The sequence below is a fragment of the Lates calcarifer genome, linkage group LG9, assembly GCF_001640805.2.
Source record: "Lates calcarifer isolate ASB-BC8 linkage group LG9, TLL_Latcal_v3, whole genome shotgun sequence".
Lineage (NCBI taxonomy): Eukaryota > Metazoa > Chordata > Actinopteri > Centropomidae > Lates > Lates calcarifer.
Window position 1 is genome coordinate 4,827,249 of NC_066841.1, and position 18,731 is coordinate 4,845,979.

Genomic DNA, 18,731 nt, shown 5'->3' on the forward strand with positions numbered 1-18,731 from the left:
AAGTTCAATAAATGATTTTCATACAGCTCATCACTTCTTGTTTTTCTTCTCTATCTCTCTCTCTCTCTCTCTCTCTTAAATGATGCTGTTGTGCAATGCTGTCAGGCAGAAAACGGTAGCAAAATGAAGCAGAGGGGGAAAAGGCAGAGTGCTTATTGATGTGGGAAGGCACTAGTTGTTTCAGTGGTAGAGGCAGTAGAGATATGCTCTCAAGATTATGAAATGTTATGATCAAATATATATATTTGCAATGAAAGATTAAAAATTGTGGGAGATAAAGTTCAGAATTATGAAAAAACTAGCCATTTTTTTCTCCTTGATAACAATGTACTTCAATAGAATATGACATCCGTGCATAAAAAAAGTCAAACTATAGGGCAGGTGGCCCATGAACCAGCTGGAGGAAATCCAGATGGCACCAAGATTCCTCAAATGACACATTTCAAGTCATCTGGGCCTCAAGCTTTTGCTCATCAGTCACGCAAGTCAGACTACAATGAGGACTGTTTGTTCTGAAATAGAGCGGATGTCATCATCGGTCCATCATATTCTGTCTCTATTGTTACTGTGTGAACTCAGCGGCCGCACCGAGTCTTCTGACAGTCCGTATCCCTGAGCTGAGCACCGACGCAGACTGTATCTGTGATGACAACCTATTGCTCAGCAACCACCTGTTTCTGCGGGTATCACAGTAACGAGCTGCAGGAATAATGAGGTCGTGGGAGTGTAGGAGCGTGGACCTGGGGAGGAGGGAGGGGGTCTAAACACAGGAAGGGGGAGGAAGTTCCCATTTATAATTCATGTCAGGAGAATTATCATCAGCACTGTGGCATTTGGAATGAATTATTGATTGTGTCTTGGAAGCTTTATGTAAAAACTTGCAGTTGGGGGGTCCTGATGGACAGGGCGTGAAGTAAGAGGGTACAGGGATAGAAGCAGCAGCCACAAAACTGTAGAGGCAGGAGGAAGTGATTTCAGAGACCGTTATAGCGGCAAATGTGAGAGCTGAGGCGAGCGCTGGGTATAATCTCTGATCAAGGGATATGTTGTTGGGGGATAAAAAGTAGTGAAAGATGCTGATCCTTTGTTTTTGAGAGAGCAATGCCACTATGTAAAAACACTCAAGTACAGTTTTTTTTCATGACATTGCACATGTATTACTTAGCTCTATCAGCTGTTTGCATATTCAAACTAAATTTAAAAAGTTCCAGTATCCTATATCATTCCAGTGACAGCCGCTGAAAAATGTAATCACCATATTTTGCAGTGAACCTCTTCCAATCACTTACCAAGGGACAAGATAACACAAAGAATCCCAGCTTTAAAAATCCAGTTGGGCCTTGACAGTAAAGAACTGCTGCTGAGGACGTGGTCACTAATGGAGGGGAATGCATCGAGTGTGTGACCCTGGCTGCTTGACCCTTAAACCTCCCTCCACCACTTACTGCACTATCTCCAGCCTGTCTGACAAGAATGAATCAGGACATTTTCTACAGGTGCTCTTTTTCCATTCCAAAAAGCACTGCACAAATCTATAAAAACAGAGACAAACAGTGCATGTGAACGGACATTGTTGAGTAGCTGTATATGCCTTATAACAGAAACAGGAACACAATGTTTTTCTAATGTCCATGGAATCCTTTCACAATCTTCTTGCCTGATGTTGCCTCAATAATCAAACTGAGGCTTTTTATTCAGGAAAACCCTGAAAAATAAGTGGTGATACAGGGTCACTGAATGGTTTGATGAGAATGACTAATGCTGTGAATCATATGCTATGGCCTTCACAGTCACCAGATCTCAACCCAAGTGAACATAAATGGACTGACATGTTGAACATCACTCTAAACCACCATCATCAAAACACCAAATGAAGGAATATCTTTTGGGACAGAGGTGTCCATCACTCCAGTAGAGTTCCAGAGACTTGGAGAATCAAAGACACTATCTGGGGTGAACCATCCCTAAAACTTTAACTACCTTTACACAACATAATAGGTGCAGCCTACAGTTAACCCAATGATTCTATAGAATACACATGGAAATAAGAAAAAGAAAATCTATTAAAAATTTGTTTTACATTGTCAATACATTTGCATACACAACAAGGCATGTCTCATCAACATGGTTTTTATAGTCCTATAGAACTAACATTTTACTTAATCTGTTCAAATACAGGTATTTATTTTGGGTTGAAAATACAAGACATACACACAAAAAAACACCCAAATGACTTTAAACTGTGTGAAATCCTAGAACATGAACAATATCAATTGTGCCAGGTTATCCTTAAAATAACAATGTCTGGCATGCCTTCCTAAGACCTGCCACAAGCCTGTTAATACTTTGGAAACCAACAAAAGGGTTCAAATGTATTTTGCATGTTTGAGAATGTTCACATGGTGAGAACAAATGAGCACAGGGCCAGGCTGAGAGCTCAGGGCTGAGGTTAAAACCTACTTCAGTAAATAGCATTCAGGCAGACAGGCCAACTGCAGCTGAGGCACGTTCCAGATGTTAGCAGCACTGGGCGTGGATGCTAAGCAACTGGCTATTTTCAGCCACAGAGGGCAGGAAGGAAATGAAAGGAGCAGGAGTTCAGCGTGCGCGGGATTCAGAGCTGCGCAGAGGGTAATCAAACACTGCCAACCAATGGCAATCACGCCGGCTTGACACTACAGTGGCTTCGTCTGCCTCTGGCTCATTCTTATCACAACACACTCACGCTGAGAGTGGGGTGTGAGATGAATGAGTGGGGAGAGGAGGACAGTGAGGAGGGAGGAGAGATGGATAGAGGGGAATAGAGCAGGAAAGCAAAGCAGCAGAAAAGGGAGCAGTTGGTACAAATTAAATCAGGGGACTGGTGTGTTTGTGCTGAGTTTCCTTCGCATCTGTTTCAAGGTGTGTTTTGTGTATTACATTACAATAAACTGATTACAGGTTGCGGGGCAGAGCACATGTCTGAATAAAATATCAGATTTCAGCCAAAGAACACGTAGTCACTCATTTCTGGGCACTAGGGCAAAAGCTACTATTTCAATGTCTCAGTTATAAGAGGGATGATTGAGCTGGAAAGTTCACACACTTACATACAGATCATCACAGTGAGTGTGCCAGAAAATTTGCCTGATGTCTCATGAACCTGAACCATTGCTGTTTCAGGTTAAACAAAGACCTCATATTCCCACTCAAACGCCAAGCACAAACAAAAGGCACCCACCTTGACACTGTACTATCAACTCAATGAGCATCACTTGAATGGCTCTGACACTTCCCAGTCAGTCATGACTCCAAGGCTGTTTAGATGAGATAGAAATTGATGCAAGCAACACTGTCTGCATGTCAAATAAATGACGCCATTCCCTTTAATGAAGACGGCAAATCTGTCAGAAAGCTTCCTTCCTTCACTGCTCTCCAGTCACAGATGGAAAATTACCAAACTGTTGATAGATGGTTAACAGGTGCGGGCTAATTATGCTAATCATGGCAACAGCCAAATAAACTGATTGCCATGTTCATTTAAATGACAGCAATGTTCCTTTGGTGGCTAATTAAAATAGGTTGGGAGAAAGGAAACGAGGCGGTTGGGTTCGGATGGAGGGAGGTGTTTAAATAAAAGCTTTCTCTGGGGTCTACTGTAATAAGCTGTATTTCATTGGTTTAATGATGTCATAATGAATTTCTAATGATGGGGGATGGGTTAGGGTGCAAAGAAGAGAAGTGTGGTGATATGCGCATGAGACCACACAGTACAGTTAGTTTCTCCCCCCTGCGAAAAGAGAATACAACAGGGGAGCACTTGCTCATGCTGTATGTGGCAAATGGTATTCCTGATTGAAATGAGTTAAGTAATGAAAATAAAAATCAGTAGAGGACATCGAGCAGGATATGTGCTCCATCTGTTTCAATACTAGCCCCACTGGAAAGGGTAGAGGGAGGTTTAAAGGGGCAATTACCTTTTTTCCAGCATTGGGCCCAGTTGCCCCCCCTAGTCTCCATTTGCCTGTGACCTAGGAAAAGGCATCATTAGAGGGAGAGATGGCGATCAGAGGCCAGGGGAGATGAACTCTGGGGCCCCTAGCAGCCAATGTGGAGGTATGAAAGGTGGATAGGGGCTGATTAATGTTTATAGAGGCAGCTGCTTTGAAAACCCTTTCTTCCTTCTTTTCCCCACAGCCTTCTATTTTAATACCTCTCCAATACAATCTCCAGAGGAGATTGCAAATTTTGAATTTTTATTCAAAAAGCTAAAGTCTGCACTCACAAACTGATAACATTAGTACCAAAGCTCACAAACAAGCCTCTTAAGGTAACATTAGTTCAAATCCCAGCAGCAGTCAGTTGTGTCTGCCTTTTCAAAAATTACCCAATATGATAAGAGCTTAAAAAGAAGAAGGGGCACAGAAAGTTCAACCTCACATTTTATAGCAAAAGACATGATGCCAGTTACAATGGCAGAAATACCAGGTTTCAAAAACGAATGAAAGAAACAGTCCAAAACCCAAATATCTAATGATATGAAATAGCTAATGTTTAGCTTTTGTGCCATTTTAAAGATAATGGTGACAAATTAGATGCAGCATGTGCACATTATGTATAACTGTTTTTTTCTTTATTTTTCTTGTGTCTTAACTACCACTGCAATAACACCGTCTGTCTCTTTGGTATTCAACTCACAATGCAAGTGTGAGCACTTTGGGAAGCACTCAAGCAAAAACTGTCAGCTGATGCATCTTTGGAGGGATAGAATGCACAAGTTGCATCCAATATGTCTGTCCAAACGCCAACCCTCCACTTCACAACATCCAGTTTCATTCAACAGAATATCCAACCAGAACTAAAAGAGAATTGACAAGAAAATATTACTGAAATTAAAAGCTCAAAAGCCCATAGCTCAAGCTCCAAAGCCGGTTCATTTTGCCATGCACTTTTACATGTTTTGTTGTGTAACATGAAAGTAAATGAAAGTGATGAAAGGATGATATGGACAAAAAGAGATACCATACTATGATATATATATATATATATATATATATATATATATATATATATATATATACACACACACACACACACAGTAAGAGACTCTAACTGCAGGAATGGAACAGCCCCCTTTTCATTTATTCTCACTATTTAAATGTATGTCACATTAGTAAGGATCTACTCAATTCAATATATTATAATGTGATGTTTGGCCTTAATGGAAAATCAATGGTGAGACAAGCCCACCACCACTGAGACCATACAAAAGCAATTTCCAAATTGACATATGGAGGGCCTATGTGATTGATTCTGACTGCTGTTGGATTTTAATACCGTTCACTGCGAGCTCATTGACTCTCAGACATCGTCTTGTGGTTTATCTACAAACTGCCAAATGAGCCCTTGTCGCTTTTTTCTCTCTCCCTCTCACCTTTTGTTTTGCCATCTTTCCTCAGCCCTTGTCCTCAGCCCAATGTGAGGAGAGTTGATACATTGAATCAGATTGGATACATTAGATAAATGAGCAGATGACTTTCCGCAAATGCATCCTCTTTGTAATCGATCACGGCAAGATGTAATGCAGTGTATTCATATCTCACCTCTACAGAGTAATCCCCACTCACTGGAGTACAAATAATACTGAAAAGATACAGTATTAACATTCCCTCCACACCAGTCCTCAGACAATGGCATTGGCTGTCATCATCAATTTAATGACATCATTCTATCCCTGCTGCTTGTCTTAAGAGCCTACTAGCCTGGAAAGAAGCTAACCACTCACCCCCCTCTGCCTGCAACACACACCACACTGCAGTCAAAGGGATTAGAAAGTGGAGGGAAACAATTCACTTGCTGAGGCCAACAGGGTATGCTGATCATGGATTACCAGCCAGTCCCCTCCCCCTCCTCTATCAAACGGCTCCCTTTCCAGGAGCTTTCAGTCACATGACAAGAACCACCAAGAAGAAAGAAACAAGAAGACACCAATAATTCCATATGTCATTTTTATATACTGTACTCTGCCTTCTTTAATCATATCTGACATGTTTAACCATAAACCTTGAGTTAAATCAAAGACCTGCAATGCCATGCACCCATCTATCTATTCCTCCATCTATTTTCCACCAGTTATCCAGGTTATCCAGGATGGGGGATCCTGAGGCATTCTCAGACCAAGTGGGATACATAATCCTTCCCGGGTTTTCTGGCTCTATGTCTATGTCCAACTGTTAGGAGACATGCCTGGATTATCAACAAAGGGAGACCTTTCACTGCAAAAGAGCAGAAGTACTACTCTCTGCTCCTTCCAAGAGCGCCAACACAGGCACAGCTGACCTTCTGGACACAGCTCTATGCAGCAGTCTCTAACAGACAGTTTGGACATAGCCCTCTCAGATTCCATGTCCCTAACCTCCCCTTGGATAAGGTTCAGTCCCCAGTGGCAAGGTCCTCATGACTACCCATTTAATACAAAAATTCACATGAATATCCCATAAAAACTGCTTATAAAGCTACTTCGATGTGCGAGTGAGTCATCCCCCTTTACTGCTGAGCCAACACACACATTCACACTGTATCTTCAAAGCAGACTGCTAGAAAGCAAACCTGAGGTCAACTCTAGTCGCCCTGACATGAGATGAAATTGCTGACCCTGAAGTGTTATACCAAATGCTCATATGGGCATGCAGTGCTACCCTGCAGATGCACAACTCCACACCCACACATGCTTCTTACATTAAAATGAGGACAACATGGGCAAGTATACATTCCCAGCAGGCAGTATGACTAGCAGTAATTTCAGCTGCATATCTTGTGGAAAATCATGAAAAAGAGTAATTTTCATTTGGTAACCATGTATTTCAGTGTCAATCAAAAAGCATATTATCTACAGCAAGAATGTCCATGTGACCTGATCCAATTGTAAAAATACCACACACCACATCATAATTTTTCTTCTGACAAAAGAAGGACATAGCTCCTAAATGTTATTATCAGGGACACAAGCAGCATCATGTCTCTATGCGCCTGCTGTAGATAGAATGTAGCCTATGGGTGGCACAGTTTTTGAGTTCAAGTGCAGAGTATTTAGGAGCTTGAAAAGTGGAGCATCCACCTCTACATCTAATGTTTAACTCACCTTGCCGAAGTCCCTGACATCGAAGAGGTCAAAAGGGTCAAACAGCTCGCTGTTGCGCAGGCCAAACTTGTCATGGCACACCTTGAGAAATGTCCGGATGTTCTTCAAACACAGGAACTACAAAAGAGCAAGACAGAGAGGAGACAAAACAATGTAAATGCATGTTCAAACTGGATCTTCCACACACAATTCTAGCAATAGTGAAGACCTAACCCCTTCAATTCATACCACTGTAGTAACAGCATGATCAAATGAGCAGAATGTTTACCCTGAGACATGTTCCACCAGTCCACCAGTAATATTCTGTTTTGTAAATGTCTAATTTCCTGCTTGATGATTGGCAGACTTTCCATATCATCCCCTCCTGAGTGATTATTTAGCACAAGAAGGTGATTGCTGCTCCCGAGGCTGATGGGCTGCCTCTCTGATCCAGATAAGGAGAGCCAGAGAGGAGCCTGTCTCCTGACATCGGAGCACAGACGAAGTGGCCTCAGACAAGCCCACCGTCAAAGACCTGCTCCGGGGTAAAGGCAGCCTGTTGGATCAAGACACTGACCTCACACTGAAAAGGTCACGGGTCAAAACTGTGGAAATGTCCTTGAGAAGCACACAGATGCCTTAGCATTCAATACAGGCTTTTAAATAATTATAATATGTTTTATCTGAAGGCAGATATTCAGGAAGGGGAACAAGAATAGCTCACTCTCGGGGTATTTAGAGATGCAGAGGAGGTGACACATAAGTAAGAGGTTGTCAAGCAGTAATTAAAGATGATTGTTTAGCTTCTGTTTTAACCTCTTCTCAGCACCACATAATTGGGGTTTACAACTCATGGAACCAATCTCAACCAATTCTCTTTCTTAAGATTAACTTCCAGTCCATCCAGTATGACAAATATTAACTCCAATGTGGCTAATATGCAGGCCAGGTCAGTATATAAGCTGATAATAGCTTATTGCAGATCGATATCTGCTTTTGCTCCCATGGCTACAACCCACCAGTCAAGTAAATAAAACATATTTGAACTTGAGACTGGAATGGTTCATATAACAAAGACCCTGCAGCAGTCAAAAAATATTCATAATAAGCCCCACATAATAAATACTCTGGTCACGAATATTGATGATCCCAGTCCCTAAAATATGCCATCACACAGATAAACCTTCAGGGATGGTGAACACACAGCCAATAAGTGCACACAGGTATTGAAATATTAATGATAAGCATAACTGCCTCCCATCTTTCTGTGTGTGAAGAACACATTACCTAGCATGCAAATCCAGATGCTGCTCAGATATGCCCTTTCATTTCTCTGAGCGAGAGCGATATGAACTGATGGCCATGGAAGCAGAATGTACATACAAAAGAGGTTTGAATGAGGGAGCCTACGTGGAACAAAATGCTTGATTGCCTATTCTGCTGAAAGCTTTGACAACACACTTCATCACTGTAATGGCTGTTGCATAAAACTAGTAAAGCAACCAGCAAGTCACACTTCACATTGGGTTAAATAGTAGCACACCTTCACGGCAGCAATGACAGCATCAGGTACAGTAATACATTGCGGAGCATACCCCAGGTATTGAAAAGTGCACAATATTCTCATTTAAACCATACAGCGGTTTGATGACCCACAGTGTTCCCTGCTGCTACAATTGACCACAGTGAGACATCATCCACATCAGCCCTCTGCACTAATTAGCTTTCACGCTCTGGATAAAGACCACAGAAATCAACTCATTGTTACCTCTCCGGCAGTTGTTGAGATAAAAATCACAGTTTCATCTGATTTAGTTTCCTGGTATTTTATGGTATTTCATTCGGCCTCTGCTGGCCACACCTGAGAGCCTTGCTGACTCATTCTCATTCATGTGAGCGCATCTGCACAGCCCCAGTGTCGCGGGTGTGAACCCCATAAGAGAGCTGCACTGGCCAGTGAAAAGAAATGCGATTGGTTAGCTAGCCGAAGTGACATTTGCGGTTCAGCTGCGAAGGTTATCCTGCCTGCAGATCCTCACGTGCAGTGGGGGAAAAAAAGCTTATTTTCCCAACCCCAGATATGAAAAGGTAACATTTGCTGGAGTGGTTTGGAGACGAGGGGGAGAGAAAAAGTGAGAGAGAGAGAAAGGGAGAGAGAGAGAAGGACTACAGATATGGATCAGGAGCAAGAAGATGTGTCTGACATTCTAATGTATGTTTGCCGATAAGAGAGCTGGGGTAGGGGTAGGGGTTGGGAGAATTGCTATGATCTTGATGAAAAAAATACACAATTTCTTGTGGAGTGTAGAGTGCGAGTGCACCTGGGAATAAACAGACCGTGGTCATCTCCTTAGGCTGAGGCTGCCTTCAGCACAATCCCTCTGAAATTACCTCACTGTGGTCTGGAACACATTCAAGGCTAAGAACAGATATTTCTCAGTTTTCAGAGTGTTGCGAGTGCATTGCATACACAATATATATGCATATACACAATCTCAGACACATAAACTGTGTTAAATTCACTTCAATGTTGATGGAATTTAAAGAACTCTCATATAAACACTTATATCCACCATAACCATAAACACACGTTTCATTTCAAGCTGTTGCTTAACTAATTAGGCAATTAAATTATTAGTTCACTGTATCAACAAAAGTTTTAATTAACAATTGTTTTTTAATAATCTCAACAACCAAAATTAATCAAAACATAAACCATGTATCAACTGATTATGAAAACAATCTACAATTACTTGTAGTGCTGCTTCAAAAACCTTTCTCACAAGAGAAAGCACCTCATTTCAGCCTGTTTTTCTCAGTGACTGCAACAGATTAAACTTTTCATTTTCAGGACAGCAGATTGGGTCATTACTGCATCACAGTTTTAATCTATTTCATTACTCTGGAACACTGAGATTGCTGTTTCAAGCAAGAAGAAGAAACCAGCCCCCACGTATGGTTTTACGACTAAAACATTGCAATAAAAGTTGATTGCAAGTGAAGACAGTGTGCAGGTGTTTGTTCCCTTTAAGCAATTACATTATTAGCTCCTTTTTTTGCACCTGTCGCCTTTAAAGACTCCAAAATGGTCTGTTTTTTCCAGTGTCATGTCACAAAAAATGACTGAAAAGGGGTGTGCAGACATGGTGTTCCATATAAAGACATATTCCCAGAAAAAAATACACACATGCTACATTTGTGAGCACTCACACAAGTGTGTTTATCACTTGTTTCAAGTGTTTGCCATTTGAAGCAACCGTTTTGTCAACCCACCACTCATGGCTCGCTTAATACTTTGACTGGCCTCTTAAAATTGTGCTTCTCAAGCCTTTTAGTCTCAAAAGCAAGTGCAGCAACTATGAGAGCCAACCCTCACTGTAAACATGAGTACTAAATCAGGCTTTTAACAAATTATAACAGATGCCTTTAGGGTGGAGAGAGGAAAAGAGAAGGTCAGAAAGAGAGCGAGACAGTGACTGGGGAAAAGAGAGAGATGTGGGGGAGGTAAAGAGAAACACATAGAGAGAGATTGCCTGTAGGTGGTCTCAGCTGTAGTACAGCAGTAGACTTTTTACAAGGTGGCTTGTGTGCTCCAGTGGAGCGACAGCTCTGATTTTGACTTATCACTCAAGAGCAAACAACCCTTAAAAGAGGTAGACTCATTGTCAGGAAGGCTGGGAAGAGGGGAGAGTGCAGAGACGGAAGGAAGGAGGAGGAAGAGGAGCAGCAAAGAGTAAAGAGTCAGGTAACAAAGACCCGTCACATCCCTGACAAGCTCTTCTTCTATATCACTACGCTACATCACACAGAGGAATAATGCACTACTCCTTTGGGAGGGTGGCCCTTATCTGCACACACTCCTAGATGCTCGTATCTGAGAAGATACAAATTAGAGTTTCTGCCTGAAACCTGAACAACAGCAAATTAAAGAAATGGGATGGCAGGAAAAATGTGGGGATATGAATGATCGGGGCAAGATGGGAGGAGGAGGTGGAGGAAGAGAGAGAGGCGGGATGTTTTCCTGAAACCGCAGCTCTTTGGTGTCGGAGTAGAGGGGGTTTGAGGAGAGGAAAGCTGGGAGGAAAGAGGAGGAAGCTGTGTCTTAGAGTGAAAAACCAAAGGAACCAGTTACAAAAGATCTGATCAGAACATGTCTCCTAGATCATTTACTTGCCTTCTATTCACAGCTATGATGCAAATTAAAAACAAAATAACAATAGTTCTGTGTCCTTTGTGTCTGGTAACAGGTCATGTGACTTGTACACAACAGAGAATGAGCTGTACCACTGATTCCTGGTGTATTCCTCCTGTGTCTAACCCTGCTACCACTAGCTGAATCACAGGGGAAACAAAGAAATGCAGAAAGCCGGTCAAAGAGAAAAACTGTGCGAGTCCAGACATGGCTACAAGTACTAAGGCGGGGCCTGTAGATAAGGTTGCCGATATAGTATCATGCATTCGGCTCAGGCGCATCTTATTTCCCATGGTGGTGCTAATACTTTCATTACCTTGGGAAATAAGATGTTAGTTTTAATTTACTAACATTTATTAAATCATAACAGAAATAAAAGAGCATCACTGTCGTCAGTTTCAGAGTCATTCTCTCAGTCCCAGGAGAAACCAAAAGTCACCCTTACAAGTGATTTTTGGAGAGGAGAAATAATAGAGAGGAGGATTCAAAGTTGTTTTCGGCTGAATGTCGAGCAACAGATACAAGTCTACAACAATCTGCCTTTCCTCTCCAAAACCAAAGACCATTTCAGATTTCAGAAGTCCACCAGCCAAATAGCTTCAGACTCATAACCAAAATAAAGGAGGCATGTTTCATTTCAACAGATAAAATTCATCCTCCCCCAAACAGAGAAGAGGAGAGGAGTGGGGGTTTATAACCAGCAGACTGATGTGAGTCAGAGAGATGATCAGATACTCAGACATCCAGCCAGACGATTGGAGTCAATGAAAGAGACTGATGCCTGTCTGGGAACTGTGAGGCAGCCACATATGCATTCACACACACACACACACACACACACACACAAGCACAAGCACACAAAATCCCCTCATGTTGTGTCTAAGGCAGTGAATCATTCCGCACCTTCCGAACAACAGGAAGGGAAGCTCTCAGCAGGTGAGAGAGCAGCAACAGGGAGCTCATATGAAGGCAAGAAAAGGCTGGCTGAGGCATTTCCGACACACATACCTACACAACATAGCACACACACACACAATGTCAGGTATAGGTGATGATGGATCTCGTGAACTTTGGGCTTGGTTAATGATCCCACATCCTAGCGTGTTGATTGCTTTCTGGTAAGGAGAGATTTACGCCTGGCAGTGATCAGCAGTCATGCTTTCCAAACACACTTCATCCAAATGCTTGACTGTACAGTGCAGAAAATGTCCATTAGCCTCGTAATGTCTCATTCAGTCTTAGATAAAAAGAGCAAAAAGAAAAAATCTGTTCTTGAAATAAATCTTGACCTATTGCAACCCGTTCTTCTGCCAGCGCTCTGTAGAGCATTCACAGGACACTAGTGCTAAGAAAAGTAATATTAATATGCACATGTAATATATGTATTGATAGATTAGGCTCTCGTCTTTTTAGTCATTGTAGTCATTTACAATAAAAGGGCCCTGACGCTAAGATAATCCATATACAAGCATAACCTTAAAAATATGGTGTATCCTCACCATCAAAGCAGTTCGGCAGTTGAACAATAATCACACACACAATCAATACAGATGCAGTTTTTAGGTAAATCCTGAGCTTGCGGCGACTAAAACCCAGAATATTTTAGGTTAGCTAGGGTAAATAATTGTAAAAGTAAAATATGAAAAAAAAATAAAAATAAATAAATAACACCAACACCTTGACAAAATAACCCAATGGTACTGATTAAAGTTAACCCAATATGGCAGCAATGCTGTATCATATGGTCACTTTGATATTTAGTGTGAAATAACAGCAAATCACAATGATAATATAGTCTTAATTACAGATGATGTGGATATTGAACACGGGTCATGGGTCGCACGAGTCACCAACAGGTGTAACCACTAAAGCAAGAAGATGCCAGTCTGCCAGGTTGTATCTTTCCTATTTAGAACATGCAACATAAATCAATCCACATTTTCAAAGATCTCTGACTTCCTAGTCTGTGATCTTTGAATTCCTTTATTTGAAATCAATATGTGCTTTGATGAATATTTGAAACCTGAAAATGATTCCTCTGAGTTTCCAAGGCTGCAAACTTGTAAGGGTTATAGAGAGAATAAGCAGGTGCTAAAGAGCCTTACATGAAAAATTGAAACATTTATATTTTAAACATGCACACCCCTCTGTACCAGGCTGGTAAATGTTTAGGTGGCATGTGCTGGGTGACACCCACAAGGGATTAATGAGCGCTGGGGCTCCTCCGCCCCGCTTCCAGGTCACCCAGATGTTAAAGTCGGTGAGGAGAAAGGCCATGCTCCTGCAAATTAGAGAAGGGGATGCTGCATGAATAATGCATTGCAATAGTATGCAAATGTGTTAATCTTATCCTATTACCCCTAAAAGCCTGTAAGCAGGCATGGATTGACCACAGTTTTAAATCTCATACAACTCTCAGCAGATGAGGCAGAACTGCTTCGTTAGTGAGGCCCACGTGGCTCATGTTAAAATGTGGAAGTTAAATAGGCTAAGTACAGTTTTTAGTGAGGTTAATCTCCATTACAAAAGAAGATCATTCAGCTTAGAGCATAGGCTCTGGAGGGAGAAAGTCACCACGATTGTAGAGCATGACTACATAATTAAATCAAGTCCACCCTCACCTTTACACTGGCTACTCATAAAAACACACTCTAATTGCATGTAGGGGCAAGCCTGAGATAAGAGGAGCACAGCATGAGGAAGAAAGCATTAGTTGAACCACAGTAACATGCCATCAGTAACATGCTCAGAACATGGACATGTAGTAGGTCATTCATGAGAATAGAGAAGCAGTGAACCTGACGCTAACTAAAAAGGAGACCCCTTCCTGGGAAAGAAAAGCTTTTGTGTGGGAGAGAGTGACACAGAATGGTGAATAGAAGGAGAAGATATATGTCTTCAAGGTACTGCTCTTTCCTCTCTCTACTGAAGCAGAAACAACCACAGCTAAGAACAAAGAATTTGCTTTCATGGATAATGGAGAGAAAAGGGAGAAGGGGCTAGTTTTTCAGCTGGTGGGATGCTTTAGAATGACAGTTGGTAGAGCTAGGTAGTATATTATACTTATTGCTTATATATTGTTTCATTTCATTCTCTCTACATACAGAGACTTTGGATCTCGGATATCAGTGTTGGTCAAAACACAGTCAGTTTGATCCAGACTGAAATATCAGAGCAACTATTGGATGTGCTGGCGTAAAAAATTGTACACATATACATGGTCCCCTGAGGATCACTCCTACTGACAAAATAACCCAATGGTACTGATTAAAGTTAACCCAATATGGCAGCAATAACACTACTGACTCGGTGGTGCTCTGATGTTTCTTCTAGTGTGACCAGCAGGGTTTTCAGAGTTTTCACTTGTCATCACCTGGATGGACTGGCACAAACTTTTGTACAAACATTCATGGTTCCTAGAGGATTAATCATTTTGTGACTATGATGATTCCTTGACTTTTCTAGTGTATATTTCCCAGTGAGCTTCAGAGTTAGTTTTTTTGATGCCAAGGTGAAAGAGAGAGGAGGGATCAACGGTGAGTTCGAAGCAAAAGCTTCCTCTGACCTTTAATGTTCCTTTTCTCCTCTCTCTGTGGACCAGTAATAATTCATAAAGCCTCTTTCCTCTGAAGTGGTAAAAATAATATATGCAAAAGATTTCTCCTCTTGTTTTGTGGTGTTTTTGTTCTGAGCAAGAGAGGATTCACCTTTGCATGACCGGCTCAATCTCCATTTTCATTGTCAAAACGAGGCAGTTAGTTTTCACAACGAACGATAATAAATATCATCATCATCCGCCTGCATGCCCTGGTGGCTGTCCTGTGTTTCATTCCTAGATTGTTGCTCTGGCACTCACAAGCAATCAGCCTGAAGACTGAGAGAATGCTGTTTTCTTACTGCAGCTGTTGTTTAAACCCTTTTGATCCAGGACTAACACAGGCCTAGATGCTTCAACATCTCTGTGCATAATGCAGTCCTCCAGGTTCTATCCACTCTTTATGGAAATGTAAATATGAAGCTATGTTGTATCTAAGCAACAGGCCATGCTGCAGAGACTCAGGAGAGGAGTGTGTGTGTTTGAGGCATTTCCACTGCAGACTCAAGGCTTGATGAATGTGAGAAGGAGGTCCGTCGAGAATCCCAGACACCCATGGATCAATGGCCACGTAATTTATGACATCAGACCAGGGAGAGGAAGACTGCATCTATCTTTTTCCCCGGTGAGTTTCCCTCACAACTTAAAGCTCACTGCAGTGATTTAGATGCCCCATAAGATACGCTACTTTTCACTTCTTTCTGCACAAAACAAATTGCATCACACATATAAGTTAAACATGACTTAGATAAAGATCCTAACTGTAGTGAGCACATTCACATCCCAGTTAATCTCTCAGTTTTAAACGATCTTTGGCAGAGCTGTGTTAGCTCGGGGCTTATGCACACATGGCCGAAGAACTAACAAGGAACTGAAATCTATATAGATTCATGTGTTTTGACACAACAATAACATAACCACTCACTTAACACTTAAAATTCATCTTACGTAGCTTAATCAGAAAGACTGGTGCTTGCTTGGCTCCAAACCAAACTATGCTTACAGTGTGAAACTTGAAACCAAAATCAGATGCAGATGTATAAAGTAAAACCTCTACGACTCTCTGTAACCTACATGTGTGAGACACTCTGGCTACATGCCATGTGTCTTCAGAAGGCAAAATTATGGAAAGTCGGTTATCAGTGACTATCAACGCCCCAACTGAGCACAAAGTATATATATTCACTGTTAAGTGCTTAATTTACTTAAGTGTTTCATATTTACTTTATATTTCCACTCAATTTTAAACTCAATTCAGAATATTTACTCAGCAGATAACGATCTCTCACAAAACATATGATAGGCTTATAAAATATAACCAACTGGTATGGACTGTGTACACACCAGCCTCAAGATCAATAATTTGACATGCTTAAAGAGGCATCTTTCATAACAAGCACTTCTATTTTTGCTAAATTATCTACATTTTGCTGCTAATGCCATATGTTTTACTGTACTTAGGACTCCATGTAGGAGTATTCATACACTGCTGCATTGTTACTAGAGCTGAAACAATTAATTGATCGAGAGAAAATTATTCTGTTGTTTACATTGTTGCAGCCTCTCAAGTGTGAACAATTTCCATTGGTCTTCTAACTGAACATCACTGGGTTTTGGACTGTTGGGTCAGACAAAACAAGCAATTTGAAGATATTAGCTTGGGTTTGGGTTTGACATACTTTGACATACTTTTTGCGGTTTCTTGATATTCCATATGCAGCCCTGATGCTGCTACTAGTAGGATCTGATTGTGTCTTCCATCCACATTGTATATTCACAGAAGTATGCAAGAAAGTACTTTTTGAAATGTCCTCTGAAATCATTACAGTAGAAAGCCAAAACAGTGAAATCTGTTAGTGCTGAATGTTTGTCAGTCCTTTGTTTGAGGAGACTATCAGCTACACAGGGGGGATGCAGCTCTACGCTCTTGATGGCTGTGATTATCTCCAAGGTGACTAATGCTATTAACATGGAGAACAGCCTGTTAATTACCCAACTGGCTCAGGGGCCGAGCTCGGCCTGCTTTAATCATCATACCCACAGCTTGGATAAACAATCATTCAATCATCACACAGCTTTGCTGCGACACACAATACAGCAATCAGCCAATTTACAGATTAAGTGACTGGATGGGCGGATACTGCGAGATACAGTTTACATCCATTCGGCGGTGCACTGGACAGTGGTGAGCTTTCCATTGGGTACTCAGCCAGAGTGAATGAAATATGAAGCCACAGCAATACACTTGTAAACGGGCTGTACAGTTTGATTTCATGTGAAGCTGCCTGCACGACAGTCACACTGGGAATAGTCAACAACTCATGTTTGCACACACTGCACATTCTGATAATATGCTATTTACACAGAACACTTAGATATCAATCACAGCTGCACATTTGTACATATGCCAACAAACACCCTAATGGTTCTACTCCAGCCAGAGTAGATTGATATTTTCTATACAGTAACCAAGGAAAACACCAGTTTCCAATTGGCTGGCAGGTCATGACACCTCACACAAAAATCACAGCAACTGTTAAGCCACTGTTCTAAATCAGTGAACCAGTTATATTAAAGTGCAGGTAACCATGGTAACAATATATCCCTTTATAAAGTCCATCTGATTCCAAAGTACAATATGGTATTTTGCAATCCACAAGACCAATTAACAGGATCTCAGAGCTGGTTATTTTGACAGAACAACAGTTTAACACACTAAAAAGTGATGTGACCTGTGTCAGTAGAAATGAGTCACAGTTAGCTGGTCTTTCCAGAGCTGTTTACAAACCAGTAATTGGGGTCTATATTGAGATATTACTTCTTTTTTCGGGTGGTTTCTCTTGACTTGATCACATCAACAGCCTGGCCTAAATGAAGCAACTGTGTTTACACTTAAGCCTGACAGCTTAAGGTCAGTGAATACTGTCCTCTGTCACATTCTATCACATTGTTGCAACTTTTTTTTGGCCCTTGTCACCGTGTTGCTGCAATCAACAACATTATGTACTGGGAGCGTACTTCCTGTTTATACTTCCCCTGCAAATTACACTGGAAAGCTTGTTGGCACTGTCCCTCACAATTAATCACTGTTGAGATAACAGCATTGTCAGAATGGAAAGAAAAAGAGAAGAGGCTTAAGCAGAGGAGGCATGGGAGGGTGGTGTGTATGTTTCTGTTTATTTATGAGCTTTATACAAAGATGCAGAAGGAATATTGGTTGTGAAAACCTCTCATCTTTGTGACAGTTAATTATCCATTTACATCGCTCCTTCTACATTATCTGAGGAAATGGTCATAAATTACCCACACCTGTCTCTGTGATCTTCTTTGCACCACTTCTGATGAAATTGAATTAACTTCTCTCATATCTGTGACCCAGCTGTCCTGCCTGCTCCCTGGCAGACTAGTGCTAAATCTGAGACATCAAACAGCAGACAGTCTTTATCTTTTTTTTTTTTTTTTTTTAAAAAAGATGTAGTATGGAAGAGAAAGAGATACAAAGAGTCTTGTCAGATGGATATAGCAGCAGTGAAGAGCAAGGCAGGATCAAACGTCCAGTTGCTACTGGTAATCCTTCTTGAGAGATGCAGGAGGGGAGTTGGGAGATGGAGGAGAGGAGGAGAGGCTGGTTACTGTGCCACAGAAAGCAAATGTTATTGGCTTTTTCATCCAGCAGGCGAGGCAATGCCAGCTCCTCTACTGCTCTCCAGACAGTCTGGCACACGGGCCACAGGAGGAAACCTTTGGAAAGATCAGAGCCCTAAGCCTCAAGCATGGAAAGAGTATGTGCAGATTCTGTGTGTGTGTGTGTGTGTGTGTGTGTGTGTGTGTGTGTGTGGAGAGAG

At 41.5% G+C, this 18,731-nt stretch overlaps 1 protein-coding gene across 7 annotated transcripts in view; it reads right to left on the reverse strand.

Annotated features, from left to right (window-relative positions):
* vav2 (vav 2 guanine nucleotide exchange factor) overlaps positions 1-18,731 on the reverse strand; it is a 167,219-nt gene that overhangs the window by 112,779 nt on the left and 35,709 nt on the right. For all 7 annotated transcript variants that reach the window (XM_018671738.2, XM_051072795.1, XM_051072796.1 and 4 more), the window contains exon 2: positions 7,121-7,237. In XM_018671738.2, coding sequence (XP_018527254.1) covers positions 7,121-7,237 — 117 coding nt within the window. The remainder of the gene's footprint in view (positions 1-7,120; positions 7,238-18,731) is intronic.